This window comes from Guyanagaster necrorhizus (genome assembly GCF_019112545.1).
Source record: "Guyanagaster necrorhizus MCA 3950 unplaced genomic scaffold BT62scaffold_2, whole genome shotgun sequence".
Taxonomy (NCBI): domain Eukaryota; kingdom Fungi; phylum Basidiomycota; class Agaricomycetes; order Agaricales; family Physalacriaceae; genus Guyanagaster; species Guyanagaster necrorhizus.
The window spans coordinates 1153874-1169622 of NW_025064881.1; the positions used below are offsets into that span (position 1 = coordinate 1153874).

Genomic DNA, 15749 nt, shown 5'->3' on the forward strand with positions numbered 1-15749 from the left:
ATAGTAATGTCATCTCCCTCTTAAACGTGTCAGCTCTTCCGGCGCAGAAGTCTTGAGGAAGAAGCAGTGCCTTTTAGCGAGATCCGCTAACTCTAATTAGGAATAAGCTTTCCTACTCCCAAACGATGATTAAAACGCGATCTATGGACATTTGAATGCTGGGAATGTACTTCAGTCTGACTCCGACGAAGAACTGTTGTCTTATTCTTTTGGCTTTATTATCATCGTCACACAGCATTTTGCACATATGAATTATCAAGTCTAAAAAAAGATCCAAGTTCCCGTACCGACTCCTCTATACTCTATGAAGTCTCTACATCCTTCTTATCGCTCAGTCGACGCGTCGTGTACGCGGTACAAACGCCCAAATGCCTACCAGTGTGCACATCATCGAGACGACTCTAGAGACATATTTCAGTTCAAAAGCTTCTAGGATCTGGGAGGACCTGGCGCTTACAATGGCTGCAATGATCGGATTCCATAACGAGATGCCAATAGACCCGTTATGAAAGGCAGGGCCGCTGATCCCGACATACCAATTCCTGTAATCCACCCAACGCTTTCGGTCAACAACCATGCAGGGAGTATTCGTGTCACATGGCCGACAAGTATCGGGAACATGGGACCCAGTAGCAAGCCAACGAATGAGATCTGGAAGGAGATTTAAGTGAGAAGTGTCATGATACAGATACAACGTCCTTACTGCAACTCCGTTCTCGATGATGGAAGGAACAAACCACACGGTCAGTTCCAGTCTGGGTTCCCATTTAGCATAATAGATGTGTGAGAAACCGGTAATACATGACCTGACTTACACTATGGCGAGTAGAGTATATACAAAGATGACACGGTGCTCTCCGACCTGATCAAGAAATTAGACCTTGTTTCGATAACTACGGAACGCCAGATACGAACTTTTTTGCTGAACCATATAAGGCACAGCCGGCCCAGAGTTAGTCCTAAAGGAAGAAGATGTCTGACCAAACACCAACTGAAATAGTGGAAACGTTGCTCACCACCGAAGAAACCAGAGGAGACGTATCCCGCGCTCTTTCCGCCTTCTCTCTCGTTAATTAAGAACGTAACGATCCAGCCTGAAAAAGATACATCAGCACCCGACGAGGATCCACGCGCGAATACACCAACCACCCAGAGTAACCTCAGTGCCGATATAGATGAGGGCGAAAATGGCAAGGAAATGCACAGCTTTGATTTTAAGGATTGAGCTGTACAAGTTTTCATCTCGAGATCCTGCAGTATCAGACTCTCCTGGTTCCTGACCCGCTTCCGCGAGGAGGACTGGAGATATAATCAGTTTCTGATCCAATCACAATGATGGGACCATGGCAGCTCATACCTTCCCGCGTCTTGAAGCGAAACACCAATGCAAGGATAACCGAGTTCGAGACCGCAATGCCCGTGGAGATGATGAAGTGATACGACCAATGCCGTTCATACGAAAAGTGGGTTGCAACCAATGGAGAGACGAACGCGCCCACGCCTATCGATAAGTGTTAGTCCTTCATCGCTGATTATAGGACCGTATCATTCACCGTATGAAGCATGAAGCATATTAAGTTTCGTCGTTTTGTGCTCTTTTAAACTGCCAATAAGGCCATTTCCTTGAGCATTCTAGTTGAACGAAGGTAAGCGTACGAAATGTATGCTCTCGGGATTATTTACCTGTAGTGACATGCCAAAACCAGCTAGAGCGTATGCAAGGACCATAACCGGGAAGGGCGGCTGTGGACTTTCCATCGCGTACGACACGACTTGGAAAAGGGAACCGAAGAACACAATCTGCTCAAGGTAAGCTTGAATGCTCGACCAAAAGGGAGAATCAATACTTTTCCCAAACCATATCTTTCACTGAAATATACATTGGCTCCAGCACCAAGGATAAATCCCTGTTCAGATTGAGGTGTTATAGCTGTTCTAGTAACGCGCGCTCACGATGCAATTGAAAACGAAGAACAAAGAAACAATGGCAAAGTTGATCTGTACTCTTGAGTTAATATATCATCCAGTGACATTGAGAAGCAGTCGGCAAACCCGATAGGACTCTTGGATGACAGGGATCAGTGGACCCGTTGTACCATCGTTCCACCCCACTGAAAATGCTCAGCATTCGAATGAACCAAGCATCCACGATAACACATACACAAGAAGAAACACCAACAAATGGCGGCGAACTGAAGATTCGCTTGCCTCTTGTAGCTCTTTGACCTTTCAGAATTGACGACTTGCGCTCGATGGTGGATGGTCGGAATCGTTATTCCCGCGTTCGTCGCGGTCGCAGTACGAGACTTCAGATGTACATCCTCGAGAACAGGCAAGGATTGTTCGGGGACGAGATCCTTGAGAGTAATGGTATCCGCAGTCGAGTCGTTGCGGAGGGCAGAAGGTCTCTTAGTGCGTTCAGTAAAATATTTTGGAAGGGGATGCAGTTCGTAGGTTCCTCCATTGTCCACGCTAGCAGTAGATATCTTGCGAGCTTGGCAGCCAGGTGTAGCGGTGAAATCGATCGACTCGCTAAGATCAACAGCTTCCTCATCTACTGGGACTAAGTGAAAAAATGCTTAACCTCCGTTGGGTAAGTGATCAAGAATCAAGAACTTACGATGGCTGTGTCGCTCGACGACTGGATTGACGGCCACAGAGAAGGACGACATGAGGCAGAGGAGGGAAATGGCGAAAAACTGAGACGGCAAAATGTTGCAAACTTATAGAGCCCGTGTCGGACCGGTATAGGCCAATAAAAAATCAGCTGGTATCTTACCCCTGTACGTGAATTGTTTACGGTTCTCCTGGTCTAGTCGATAAAAAGTCGGTTCGATGTTTCGATGGAGACTATCAAGAGACGATGTTTGGTCATTTTTTAATACAGTGTGAAAGCGATAGGCTGATTGGCGTCGTTGGATCAGCGGGAGCAATGAAATGAAAATCACGAGTTCGACCGGGCCTGTCAAGTCACGGCTCAACCTTGGATAATCTACTGGTCTCCTTCATGTCGGAATTCTTCAGACCAAGCTGGGTCAGGGAAAAGGTGTTGGTACGTAAACGGAAACGCAGCAAGGAGGGAAGGGGGTTTTATTCAACTCACGCGCCTCGTTCCCGGAAACGGATGACAAAGTGTCAAGCAATGAGGATTGAATGACCTTATAGACTGATTCGTATCGCGAAGCACTGAGAATATCTGTGACCACAGGAAAAACTGCTAGCGACGGGGAAGGAATGCGGGATGCGGCAAGTCCACAAACAAGCCTTTTGCAAAGTAAGAGTGCCAGGACCGTTTACGTGACGAGCCACATTACACAATAGAAATGTTAGGTGCAGAGAAATATGACACTATTCTTCCAACCTGGTCATGGAACTCGACTAAGGAAGCTCCAGTGAGCAAACGGCTTATCATGTTCGGCTAGTCCAGATTAAACACAGTGACTCAAGAGCAATTAGAATGAAACTAAGTGACCTTTAACGTCAAAGCACCGAACACCCCGTTGAGATATGAAGTGTCTTTTGAATTTTACATGAGCAACCGATGCCGCGAGTCTTCGATTACTGGAAAGACACCCCACAATCAGTGAATGGTCAGTCTGTCCCATTTGGCGTGCCCACTGCCCAATATCGATATCTGCAAGAGTAACTTTTAGATGGAGCAAAGATTGCGGTTAAATAAATGAACGAACCGATTCCCGAAATTCATTACCGTTCAACTTTCAACATCGGTAGACAGTACCATTCGTCAGGTTCTTATCCATTTTCTAATCATAAGCACTATGGAGCGGACAGTGAAGTATACTCATCGTCTTGAATTGAGAAGGAACAAACCTATTATTCAACACCGCACTGGAAACTACGGCAACTATGGATATGATGTACTGGAAGGAGCGATCTCTCAAGCAGGCAAATGGGTCGAAGCGAACGGAGTCAAAGTCCACTGAATCGTTACAGAAGAGAGATGAGAGTGGCTGTGCTTTTCCATTCTTCTTCCGTTCACTCTATGTCGCAAACTGGTGTCGACTTTGCGGTTGCTGTCAAGCAAGAGGCTGCCTACCTTCGTCTAGTACATCCAACTCCGGATGATATTCCCTCCTGCTTTAGTTTGATGGAGCTCGCAATGGGCTGTCACGGTACGGTGCTTCACCGGTGCCTGTTGACGACCATACTGAACCGTATCAGGCATTCGTTCGCAGGTGAAATCTTGGTACCGATACGGCGAATCCTCACGGTGCGCGCATAAGCACGATGACTTCAAGTTCTGCCTTAGCATGAAATGGATGGAGAGCGACCAGCGGTACGAAGCATGGATTAATAGACGGGCGGAGTGGTGGGCGAAGAGAAGGCTGGATAAGAGTAGCGAGGATGTATGGGCTATGCGAACGTTCGTACATTTCTTTATAAGTGTCTGTATCGTATATTTACCAGTACTATCCAGGGAGCCTCGAAAGTCATTCCCCCGGCCTGTTACAGACGACGAGATACGACAAGTCTTAGAAAACACCGAAGAGACACTCATGTAATTGGCTAGACTTCTGTTTTTTCCCTTGACTTTCTCTACTTTTACATGTAAGGCGCGCGGCTCGTTGTCAGCAATGAACAAGTCGTGCGCTTTGAGCTGCTTAACTTTCTGTGAAACTCATCAATATATATTACAATGAACTATGATTTACAGAGACAGTTAGTCGGTCAACTGAGTCGGCTACGACAATACAAATAACCCAAGGTGACCCTTTCCTATGCCTTCCATATCTTTGATACCACTGTAGACAACACGGTGCTGGACGCCATTCTTGACATCTGCCAACTGTTTCTCGACCTCGCACTGTAGGAATACCAAGTCCGGGTCAATCCCAAAAAAAAGAAATAACACACGTACATCACCCTCCAGAGCGCCGTGGACTACCAGTACTGACCGTTCCAGGGTCATTCGATTCTCGACGAAAGCGAGACAGTGATGATCATCCTTGAAAATGAACGGAACACCTTTCAGATCCTTCAACCAGTGTTCGCTACCATCAGGTTCTAGTGATGTGCCGGCCCTAAGCCCCAGGCTTTCTGGATGTGTATATGAGTCATTTAATTCCATAATTCTGTTAAGTTTGACATGCTTTCATATTGGAAGGATGTTCAGATAACAAATCTCACCAGTAGATCCTCCAACTGCAGCATCTGGGTATGTATCACTGGATACAAAGCTGGTAGCGCTTCAGAAAGCTGATACCTATTCAAACCAACATATAAATACGTTTACATGCCCTTGAAGACAAAGATCAGAGCTCAGGACGGGCCATCCTTAACTTTACTGCCCATAAATCATGCTGCAAGAGAAAATATGAGGGCATATATGAGGACCAGAGATGAAAGCGAAACTCAGCAGTGTCTCAATAGCATCTTATAGTTCCCTTCCTCCCTTCCTCGTTGCGTGAGGTTGTACAGTTCTTCTAGCTCGTCCACAGGGTCATCTTTCGCCTCGAAGAGAATATTCTCTATTGCTCAGAACAGCTTCACGGCGAACGCCCTCATGCGTAAGCTGTCCTTGGATGCCGGTATATTGTGCCGAATTATACTGTTAAAATGTTCTATGTATTCTTCGTCAAAAGATGCGCGATCTGCCAGACGGTTAGAATTTGTCACTCGAAAATGGATTGACTTGCTTGTACATTTCCCATAACGACGTCTTCTTGGTGGTTCGTTACGTTCATCGCCAATGCTGGGACTGACACTCAAATAGAATATAAACAGGTAATCGTCCATAACCAAGGTAAGAAACAGCAACTAGTTGGGGTGTGCCTCTCACCAATATGATTAGGTTTTGGTTACGGTGGTCGGCCGTCTCATTAAACGGCGAGCGCATTGTATAATATGTTGCCCTTGATGAAGTCGGACTAACCCGCGCGGCAGAGTCGGGCCGGCCACCTTTAGCGCGACAGGTCACATCCGTGACATCTCGCGTTCTTCTTGTCCGCCTCTTTTTCCTCCTCGTCATGTCAAAGATGTCGACATCCCCGACGGAAAAAAGTTCCGAAAATGACTTTTCCTCTCATCCAGTGCACAAGAAAGTTAAAATATCCTCTTCAAATGGCCAGGAAGTAGTGTGCAGACAGACCTCGACGCGTCGCGTTGTCAATCTTAAGAGGCGAACAACACTGTCGATGCTTCCTACCCTCCCTCTGGATATTTTATTCGAGGTGTGTTATTCACAGTTCTTCATTGCGACGTGTTCACACAGGATATTCAGATATTTGGACATCTTCATCCTTTGGATTTGCTCCATCTGACCCGGACGACGAAGGACTTTCGGCGCGTTCGTGCGTGATTTTCATATTTTCTCCAACTTCGTCCTGATGAATCTTTTGCAGTCACCCACAGGTCATCTATGACTGTCTGGAAATCCTCGTTAGCCAATGTCCACGGATTGCCACCGTGCCCAGACGACATGTCCCACCCTGCCTGGGCCAGCCTAGTCTTTGATCACTTTTGTCATGTATGTCTCCAAAATCCGTCCACGTCCTCCACTTGACATGCAGCACAGATCTGTTTCACGGCGAATATTCGCAACGTCGACTGGTGTCTACGTGTCCGACTATGCTCAAAGTGCGCTAAAACTTGGTAACGTCACCGCCCTTGTTCCGTTTATGGTATCCTCACTGTTCCATTGTTCCCTTGTCTCTTAGCCTATTATCCGAATCCGCCTTTGATGCGGCCAAGAAGAATGACAAGATCATGCTTCGTTCTGTCCCGTTCAATAGCTGGCCTAGTCGTCATCGTAGGTAGTCTTATTTCTTCGTGAAGGGCGTTTATTGATGCGCATCGGTAGCGAAAGAAAAATTCTGCTTCGTCAAGGAAAAGGATGCTTTTGTGAAGGCCTTCAATAACTGTCGAGGGAAGGAAACAAGGAAGGAATTTTTGGGGAAGAGAAAAGCGGCCGTAAAGGCTCGTAAAGACGTAAGCACACCCCTTCCGAATCCTCTCCCGTCCTTTACAAGATACAATCAAGCACGCAAGAAAATGCACAGAGTGGGCCGATTCCGTGAGCGAAAGCCGTATGAAGGAGCTCGATGACATTCGGAAAAAGAGAAGTAAAGCGTAAGTGGGGGGAGCTATATGTCCGAATAACTTGTTAACATCCTGTAAGCATCGAGACCAGACTGATATCTCTGGGTCACGGCAAAGAGATTGAATACCTCAAGGATCTCGAAAAAACTGGTTCATGGCTTGATAAGAGAGAGCTGACTCTCTTCCCTGATCAGTTCGAGGTGAAGCAGCCCAAGCCTCTCAGTGATAGAAGTAAGCCCTCCTCATCCTTTTCTCCCAAGAATCACTGACACATCTTTAATTCTTCCAGACTGGAACTCCATCGAGAACACCATGCTAGATTACATGCAGGACGTCAAGACCCACCGCCTCAAAAAAGAACGGAGCGATCTACTCAGCGCGCGTCGATCTCTCATTGCAACTGAATGGCGCTCATGCCGTTCCCCAGCAAACGAGTTCCAACCAGGCCTGGTGGATATATGGGTGTGGAAAGAAATGAAATACTTCATCGACCTCCCCTCGGGCATCGCCGTGACAGCAGAAATGGTCAGAAACGCTATGACGTCGCGGCTTCCCAGCTTCACCGCTTCGTGGCGCGACGACAAGTTCCTCGAGCTGTGGTTTATGCTGGATTATACGGTCCGTGGCGGACTCCTGGACCATACGAATCATCTGCAGCAGGCGACGTGCGTGTTTATGTGTACGGATCAACGGGGACTGCACCGTGATATGGGTGTGGCGGGGTATGATACAACTGCGTGCAGCATGTGGTACCCTGAGTATCTGCACCACGCTTGCAATTCGAGGTGCACGGTCTTTGAGGAGAGCGACGAGAGTAGGATTGGGAAGGGGGTGTGCGATCATGAGGAGCTGGGTTTAATGCGCGATTTACAGACACGTTTAACGCGTAGAAGGGAATGGTCGACGGACTCGCTGGTGTTCGACCACAAGGCTTCGCGTGTCGTACGGAAGATCCTTGATACCTGTAACTTAAACCCCAGGACTACAGTGGATCAGCTGGACAAGGCTGACCCTCGTGTGGTGTGTCTCAAGTGCAGTTTTGGTGCCAAGTGTGATGGGGAGAGGATATTCCCTGTCCTTACTTGGAGGACTGCGGTGGGTCACCAACGTAGACCATTGAAAAAAGTATCTGATATTCCCTGGTTATAGGTCCACCATTGCATGAGGAAACATTGGGGAGACTCGGCAGTGGCATGGCAAAAGATTTCTGACGAAGAGACGGTGCTAGCGAGGGAACTGGAGAAAAAGGAGCCGCAGAGGCGAGGCATACAGCCACCACTTGAGAAGAACTGGCGCTGCTCAACATGCACGGGGACGTCGCTGGATAATGGCCATTTGACCTTGATGGATGTCAAAACACACCTAGCCAATGAGTGAGTGCCTCGATGCGATGTGTTCCATAAATTGATTCCAATTTTGCCTAGACACGATGCAAATACCCCGGTAGAAGGCGTCGACTATTTCCGTGCACTTGATTGGCCACCAGAGCAACCGTTAATTGCGAGAATGGTTCCCAAGGCTGTAACTTGAGAATAAAGTGCTGTAATTCTGTGCCAGTGTTGCGTGAGTTGGCAGCCGTGGATTTTGGACACTAATACTACCATTGGACCTGTATATACCACACATATCATGTTATGCATCAATATTCCTTCAGAATGTATTTACTTACCAAGCACTTGGCATTATTGAACATTGAAGCTGGAAGTCGAACTCTGCGGACCCCGAAACAAACAGGCACAAACCTCCTTCGTCCTTCCAATTCCTATCCACAACCTCTGTATTCGAATCATCATGGCGGACGTAGCAATCCAACCACCGCCCCCAGATACCATGGAAGGTATCGAAGCTGTCCCTGATCCCGCTGAACCGCCCAAACCCAAATGTGAAACACTCTACATCCAGAACCTCAACGAAAAGATAAAGATTGACGGTACTATGAATCCACCTCTTGGTTTACTGACACTAAAGAGATATTCAGTGATGAAATCTTCGTTACGGGGTCTGTTCAAGCCGTATGGCGTACTAGACGTGGTGGCACATAGCAATCTCCGGATGCGGGGGCAGGCATTCGTGTCGTTTGAGACACCAGAACAAGCTGAGAAGGCGATGAATGACGTTCGTGGGTTCCCTTTGTATTCCAAGTCCATGGTGCGTTATTCTGGCCTGAGAAGTATGCCATATACTGAAGAACTATGTTTGCCAGCAAATCTCGTTTGCGCGGACACGGGCTGACGCAGTAGTGAAAAAGCTGGACGAGGAGCATTTCGAGGAACACAAGGCGCAGAGGGCGGAGCACAAGAGTGTGTCGCTGTTCTTTCTACGGTGTCGTTGTTGGCTGACTAGTGACTCGACAGAAGCGACACGGTACAATAATCCACTCAAGCTAAAGTTCAAAGCAAAACGGATGGCTGCTGAAAGTACGTCTTTCCAAATGTTCCTCAATTACGATGCGCTAATGTCTCCTAGTCGACGGTGGTGCCTCACTGCCTATATCGAAACGTCCCAACGTCCAAATGCCGGATGAGTACCTACCACCCAACAAAATTCTCTTCTTGCAAAATCTTCCCGAAAGCGTCACGAAGGAACAACTTGTCACCTTGTTTTCGCAGTGCGTTTGCTGTTTTTGTCGACTACATGGCACTAATCCTATTGTGCAGATACCCCAATCTCCACGAAGTCCGTCTTATTCCATCAAAGAAGGATATTGCGTTCGTGGAATACCTGGACGAGGGAAGCTCTGGTACTGCAAAAGATGCTTTACACAATTACAAGCTCGATGGGGAAAACAAAATCAAGGTCAGTTCACCCCTAGCTTTTGAGCCACGATTAACAGCTTCTTTGCAGATTACTTTTGCTCGGAAGTAGGCTACGATAGAGTTACCTTATTTCATCTGCATTATACTTGTTGTATCGATATTATAATATCTTCAATCGCTCTAAGCCAACTGTCGCAGAGTACCTCGAAAGTTTTTTTTTGGTTGCATGAGGGTAACATGGTGACAACATATACATAACGAGCATGGAAGTAAAGCGCGTACATCTACTCATCCTCCTCCTCATCACCGCCCTCCTCCTTCTTCGCAGCTGCAGCCGCACGCTTCCGCTTAACACGGCCAGGACGACCTCCACCGTACGGCGAGGTAAGGGCAAAGTCAATATGCTTCTGGGAGTCCAGACGCACAACGAAGGAGGGAACGTTGACAATCTGTTTGCCAACCCTAGAAAAATCGTAAGCAGAATGCAATATAGTGTAAGGAAAAAAACATACCGAATGTGCCGTTGCCTAATTAAAACCCGTGCATGATGAATGCTTTTAGCCAAACCGAGCTTGAAAACCTGAGTCTGGAGACGCCTCTCCAAGAAATCCTCAATCTTAAGGGCCAACACGTAATCGAGACGCATGCGAGTCTCATCGAGCACACCGATACGGACCAGACGACGGATAAGAGCGTTACCCTCGAACAGGCGCTTGGGATCCTTGTCATCGAGCTTCAGCAGCTCACGGGCGGCACGACGAATCTTGGAAAGGGTGAGGGCGATACGCCAGATCTCACGCTTGTTGCGGAGACCGTATTCACCGGCGAGCTAGAGGGTGAATGTCAGGCATATTACAGATATGCAAAACAGAGGATCCAACCCTTAGCTCGGCATCGAGACGAGCAGATTCGTATGGTCGACGAGGGACCTTGTAGCTGTAAAAAGTAACATGGGGCACGGCTGGTCATCAGCACACTGCAACCCTCCACACAAGGTGGATCTTGAGGAAATTAGATGCTCACGTCTTGCTGTGGTTCCGAGGGGCCCTACGAAGAGAAAGTTAAAAAGATTTTACAGACAGAATGAAGAGCATTACCTCGGCATTTTGAGTCTTGAGGCGGAAGTGGTAGAAGGGAACGACAAAAATTGTTACTTGCCGACTGCACGGTTTAGCGTGACACGTCACAACTGTAAAGTTGTTACTCAGCCACCAAGTGACGTGCGGCAACACCCGAGAAAAAGTCCTTACTGACGACCGACACTGTGCGTACTGACGTGCAGTAACTTTAAAGGCACTCATCTCATCTACCGACAGTCCTCAAGATGCCTCACTCTTTCGGTTACCGAGCCCGTACGCGGCACATGTTCAAGCGGGGATTCAAGGGTACGTTTGCACGTATTCTCTGGCCTGTATAAAGATCCAACGGTATCTTCGCAGAACATGGTGCTATTAAGTTGTCGACGTACTTGATCAACTACCGTGTCGGTGACATTGTCGACATCAAGGCCAATGCGGCCCAGCAAAAGGGTATGCCCCACAAATACTACCATGGGTGCGTATAATATCCTGCCCTTCATTCGCGGTATTAAAAGGTGGCGTAGACGGACAGGCATCGTGTACAACGTCACTCCCAGCGCTGTCGGTGTCATCGTGTACAAGGTTGTCGGCAACCGATACATCGAAAAGCGTGTGAACCTCCGTGTTGAGCACATCCGGCACTCAAAGTGCCGCCAGGAGTTCTTGGACAGGGTGAAGCGTAACGGTGAAGCGCACAAGGAAGCCAAGGAGAAGGGCGGTGTGTATCTTTGCACTCATTATGTTCGTTTTATATCTTTTACTTATCGCCCATCGCAGAGCGTGTTCAATTGAAGAGAATCCCCGCACTTCCTCGGGAATCCCGCACTGTGTCTGTCTCTGGCAATGCGCCCCAGACTATCACGCCTGTTCGTTACGAGACATTCATTTAATGGATTGTACTGCGTCATTTTTGCATGTACCGTATGTCTTTGCTACTGCCCATGCCCACATGCCGTCCGAAAATATGAAACCCTTTAAAAACATTCATTGGTGCAACCCCGAGGCCGCTGGTTAACGTGAACCACCCCGTGTCATTTATTCTCACAGGGAATTAGAGTGGATTTTCGAGTTGTGGCGGCTAGCACGCCCCAATCGTCGCTTCCGCTTATAGCCCAGAAAATAAGAGTGACCAATGACGCGCGACGGCAACAGGGATACTTAAGTATGGGCTAGGCCCACCTAGAGTGTTCAGATCATGTCAACTGCAGTTAGAGTCGCTTCTTCATTTCGTGGAAGGGGATTGTTGACCCTGATCTCCAAAGTCCTTGTCCCAGTACGCCTACATCATTCTCTCTCAGACTGACTGCTGAATTATTCCCTCTCTCAGACAATACACCGCCGCCGAATGGCCCAAGACGAAGACCGCGCTTCAGTCGCAACCACAACCACAGTGGTAAGAGCGGCTTTTGATGGTCTGTCAAGCCCAACAATTGATTTTAGAATCGTAACAGCGAGAACGCGATTATGAAGACAACCAGAGCGAGATTGAGACACTTCGAGTTGCGCACAAGATTCTTTCATTGCATGTGGAGAGTTGACAAGGACTTCCTAGGAGGACTCAAAACCGGTGCAGGCGCAGGTCCTAGATAGAGAAGACCAAGCCTGGGATGCGCCTGCGTGTCCCTGGTGTGGCATGTTCCAACGATGGAGGCTTTCTTCGTCCTCGAAGACAAGACACGCTTCACATTCGAGGCTTAGAGGTGCTCCTCGTCGGGGCGTCAAAGTGAGTCGTTATTGTGCTTGAACGAGAGACAGACGACGACAACGAATTTACAGCCGGAGCTTCTGGACCCCGACGACCGCGCCTGGTGAAAGCACAAAATCCATTAACGGACATCATCCAAATCGCTGCTTAGCCAGCTGTTGGAACATAGACATCGTAGCGCTCTCTTTCTCCTTTCTAGCCGTAGCTCGTTCGCGCATGGCTGCGGCCTTTTCCTCCTGTGCTTGTTGGTACCTCTTCTTGCCAGCATCGCGCCTGGCAATCCTGTATATATAATATTATGTCCAGTTTGTCCTTTTATGCAAGTGAGATAGCAGCGAACGTACCGAGCCTGAAAGCTATCACCAGCAAACAGCGCTGATTCGTCCAGCTCCACCGAGTCATCACCCTTCTCCCTGAAGGACCTATCTGCGTCCCTCTTGGCACGCTTCTTCTCTAGCATCCCTTCCCTCCCGACCTCCCTCGGTCCAACCATATCCTCAATGTGCTCCTTGTCTTCTGCACGCTCCCTCTTGCGTTTATATTTCCGCTCCTCATCGCGGTACTCGGAATCCATTTCTCTCGCCAGAACTAAATCTGCCGCAGAAGGGAGAGTCGGCCCTTGTACACGCCCCGCCGAGGACTCTAGGAGAGCGCGGCTTTGAGTGGCGGCCCCAACGGACTCGCGCGCCGCACGGAGTGCCTCTCCGTCAGGTTTGGAAGCGAAAGACCATTTGTATGACGTTTGCGAGGTGGCGGGTATGGAAGAGCTGTCGATGCCAGCATAGAGTTTTTCTAAGACGGATGTCAGAATCATCAGCGAGAATGGTAGGAACGTACTCGATAGTTTCCCTCTATTCCAGGCCTTGGTTATGTTAGGTTAGATTAGTGCATTAAATAAATACAGAACGTAAGGAAAGGGAATATTTACCTTTACAAACTTGCGAAAATAGCTGTGTTACATATAAGATTGCATCGAACGAACAAGAAGATGACTAACCTTCGGGTCCTCTCTCCAGATAGCTCATCAAAGTACTAGATGTATCTCAACACATATCCACGGAGAGGCAAGGACCAAGGCACCTTTCCCTTTTCGTCCTTGAGCCAGATCCTGAATTCGTAGCTCTTTTGGAAGTAATCCGACTCTGATATGGGCGAAGCATCGTGTGGGAGACGACGCTCCTCTTCGTCTGAATACGAGCGAGAGCGTTCTCTTCTTCTTGAGCGGCCAGGGGAACGTGAACGCGAGCGCGAACGGTGAGAAGTCATAAGGACTGAAAGTGAAGACAACCGGCGAAACAGAGTCGCGCAAGTGAGAAAGGACGGCAAATGCCGGAGGCTTAGGTAACCGACGACCCTTGGACCACGACACGATCTACCACCAACGCGACCGTCGCGACGAGGACAGCTTGTCGCTTTACCGCTGGCCCGCACAGGCTTTCACTGTACCAATTTATCCTCTCAATATGGCTCCCTTACGCCCTCTAGCTATGATACCTGTTGCCATCCTCGTCTATGTCATCATTCATCTCGACCTTCATGTACAACTCGTCAAAGCATTCTCTCAAAATGACGATACTCGGGATATGATCCCTTTCTCTATTCAAGACGAGAAATTTCACCACTCGAATCATGTACCTCCGAAAACGTACTCTCGTCATATAGTAGCGGTCGGAGACCTTCACGGCGACTACCCTAGCGCGAGCAAAGTCTTACAATTCTCTGGTGTCACAGACGAAAATGATGACTGGGCAGGGGGCGTAGACTTTTTTGTTCAGACTGGGGACATCATCGACCGGTTCGTGGTTGTTCCTTTGCCTTGAGAGAGATTCGAGATGCCGAGCATGTTCTAGAGGTGACGACACTATACCACTTTTCGAGCTGATGGATAAACTCCGAGAGCAAGCACCCGCAAAAGGTGGTACTGTGCTTTCGCATCTTGGAAACCATGAATGGATGAATGTAATAGGCGACTGGAGGTATACCCTTTGTTCCAAGTTTGAGTCGCATTTATTTTCAACTCGCTTTCCAGATACGTATATCCCAGTGAGATCGAGACATTTGGCACCGTCGAGAACCGGCAAGAAATTCTCTCCACTGGCTGGCTAGGACGTTCTTGGGCGGCAAACTACACTACAGCCTCTCGACTTCCCCTTCATCCTGCTTTGGGTCCCCCAAACACACCGTACCCTCCAAGTTCCTCTGAAGCCTCTGATTCGCTCTCTCATTCTGCGATATCTTTTGTCCATGGCGGTCTATCCCCGACATACCACGGTCTATCCCCATTCCCCTCATACATCAACTCCCTCTCTGATTCTCTCTTGAGAAAGCTTCAATTTCGAGTACAGCCTAAACCGCACCCGCCCGGTCCGTATGTCGGACTCCCTGCTGGTATGTATTCGTAGTGCACAAGATCATGATGTCCGTGGCTAATCGTTAATCATTAGGTACCACTCCTGAGGAGGCAGAGCTCTATAGTGCGAACGGTCCTTTGTGGTATCGGGGCTGGGCGACTGGAACAGAGAAACAAGTCTGCAAGGATGTCGAGGCTGTCCTTGAGAAGACCGGAACTCGTAGGATGATTATGGGACATACACCAGACTTTGAAGTAAGTGATCCAAGTTTGCTCTTCAGAGCGTTGACATACCTTTTCCTGCAGAATATCAAGTCCCGTTGTGGCGGCAAGATTATCATCATCGACACCGGTATGCCTAAATCTTGCTACGCATTATTTTCTATCGATAATCTTTTCTGAAGGCATTTCTCGCGCATATGGTGGCGCTCTTTCGGCTCTGTCCATTCACTATACACTCGAACCGATCGGAACGGCGGATGATCCCGAGAAGCAGCAGTGGGAAGAACGTGAAATAGTGGAAGCCTTGTACGCCGACAGAAAAGAACTCATCTCAGATGACAGAAGAGAAATTGCTGGCGATTTCCACTTGCGGTGATATTTATTCGGAACAGTGTATATGTAAGTTATAACCCTGAGTAGTATAGCTATGACTGCATTCATTTATTTAGACGTGAGAATATTAAGAGTTCAAGGTTGTTCATTTGTCTGCTCGGCAATTGCCACAATACTATTGTTTCATCTCACTCTTTGTACCGTTTGAACAATGCAAAAACTCGGCGGCATCCCATATTTGTAAC

General features: G+C 48.2%; 9 protein-coding genes across 9 annotated transcripts; 5 read left to right on the plus strand and 4 right to left on the minus strand.

The window, feature by feature from the left end:
• Positions 1-225: 225 nt before the first annotated feature.
• BT62DRAFT_926145 (MFS general substrate transporter) lies at positions 226-2684 on the minus strand. The gene is made up of 15 exons (XM_043184956.1): positions 2621-2684; positions 2162-2563; positions 2053-2111; positions 1954-1998; positions 1848-1907; positions 1684-1800; positions 1554-1632; positions 1358-1501; positions 1147-1299; positions 1017-1094; positions 916-959; positions 816-862; positions 704-755; positions 458-651; positions 226-401 (listed from the first exon to the last, which is right to left on the minus strand). The coding sequence occupies exons 1-15, from the start codon at positions 2670-2672 to the stop codon at positions 332-334; spliced, it is 1596 nt and encodes a 531-aa protein (XP_043045445.1). The 5' UTR covers positions 2673-2684; the 3' UTR covers positions 226-331.
• A 1301-nt stretch (positions 2685-3985) lies between these two features.
• BT62DRAFT_926147 (uncharacterized protein) lies at positions 3986-4663 on the plus strand. The gene is made up of 3 exons (XM_043184957.1): positions 3986-4133; positions 4183-4384; positions 4439-4663. Exons 1-3 carry the CDS (start codon positions 4004-4006, stop codon positions 4521-4523), a joined length of 417 nt encoding a protein of 138 aa, XP_043045446.1. The 5' UTR covers positions 3986-4003; the 3' UTR covers positions 4524-4663.
• A 39-nt stretch (positions 4664-4702) lies between these two features.
• On the minus strand, positions 4703-5089 carry BT62DRAFT_915734 (uncharacterized protein; the record flags this gene model as incomplete). The annotated part of the gene is made up of 2 exons (XM_043183960.1): positions 4703-4825; positions 4880-5089. 2 exons carry the CDS (start codon positions 5087-5089, stop codon positions 4703-4705), a joined length of 333 nt encoding a protein of 110 aa, XP_043045447.1.
• Positions 5090-5969: 880 nt separating this feature from the next.
• BT62DRAFT_940935 (uncharacterized protein) lies at positions 5970-8572 on the plus strand (the record flags this gene model as incomplete). Its single annotated transcript, XM_043187772.1, has 11 exons — positions 5970-6191; positions 6242-6311; positions 6363-6487; positions 6536-6612; positions 6678-6769; positions 6821-6948; positions 7001-7089; positions 7139-7290; positions 7349-8154; positions 8209-8432; positions 8484-8572. Coding segments are annotated over exons 1-11 (2055 nt in total), but the record flags the coding sequence as incomplete, so codon positions are not given.
• A 278-nt stretch (positions 8573-8850) lies between these two features.
• BT62DRAFT_984051 (RNA binding protein) lies at positions 8851-10043 on the plus strand (the record flags this gene model as incomplete). Its single annotated transcript, XM_043189829.1, has 7 exons — positions 8851-8989; positions 9038-9207; positions 9263-9359; positions 9414-9476; positions 9526-9667; positions 9717-9855; positions 9904-10043. The coding sequence occupies 7 exons, from the start codon at positions 8851-8853 to the stop codon at positions 9922-9924; spliced, it is 771 nt and encodes a 256-aa protein (XP_043045449.1). The 3' UTR covers positions 9925-10043.
• Positions 9988-10965, minus strand: BT62DRAFT_959873 (40S ribosomal protein S9). The gene is made up of 5 exons (XM_043188522.1): positions 10913-10965; positions 10839-10862; positions 10697-10751; positions 10328-10644; positions 9988-10277 (listed from the first exon to the last, which is right to left on the minus strand). Exons 1-5 carry the CDS (start codon positions 10918-10920, stop codon positions 10100-10102), a joined length of 582 nt encoding a protein of 193 aa, XP_043045450.1. The 5' UTR covers positions 10921-10965; the 3' UTR covers positions 9988-10099.
• Positions 10966-11131: 166 nt separating this feature from the next.
• On the plus strand, positions 11132-11944 carry BT62DRAFT_926150 (uncharacterized protein). The gene is made up of 4 exons (XM_043184958.1): positions 11132-11200; positions 11255-11369; positions 11419-11612; positions 11672-11944. The coding sequence occupies exons 1-4, from the start codon at positions 11140-11142 to the stop codon at positions 11782-11784; spliced, it is 483 nt and encodes a 160-aa protein (XP_043045451.1). The 5' UTR covers positions 11132-11139; the 3' UTR covers positions 11785-11944.
• A 786-nt stretch (positions 11945-12730) lies between these two features.
• BT62DRAFT_915737 (uncharacterized protein) lies at positions 12731-13865 on the minus strand (the record flags this gene model as incomplete). The annotated part of the gene is made up of 6 exons (XM_043183961.1): positions 12731-12881; positions 12944-13391; positions 13437-13461; positions 13528-13549; positions 13597-13631; positions 13680-13865. The coding sequence occupies 6 exons, from the start codon at positions 13863-13865 to the stop codon at positions 12731-12733; spliced, it is 867 nt and encodes a 288-aa protein (XP_043045452.1).
• A 363-nt stretch (positions 13866-14228) lies between these two features.
• BT62DRAFT_990329 (Metallo-dependent phosphatase) lies at positions 14229-15675 on the plus strand (the record flags this gene model as incomplete). Its single annotated transcript, XM_043190221.1, has 7 exons — positions 14229-14244; positions 14265-14394; positions 14450-14575; positions 14629-14987; positions 15044-15204; positions 15256-15301; positions 15354-15675. The coding sequence occupies 7 exons, from the start codon at positions 14229-14231 to the stop codon at positions 15545-15547; spliced, it is 1032 nt and encodes a 343-aa protein (XP_043045453.1). The 3' UTR covers positions 15548-15675.
• Positions 15676-15749: the final 74 nt, after the last annotated feature.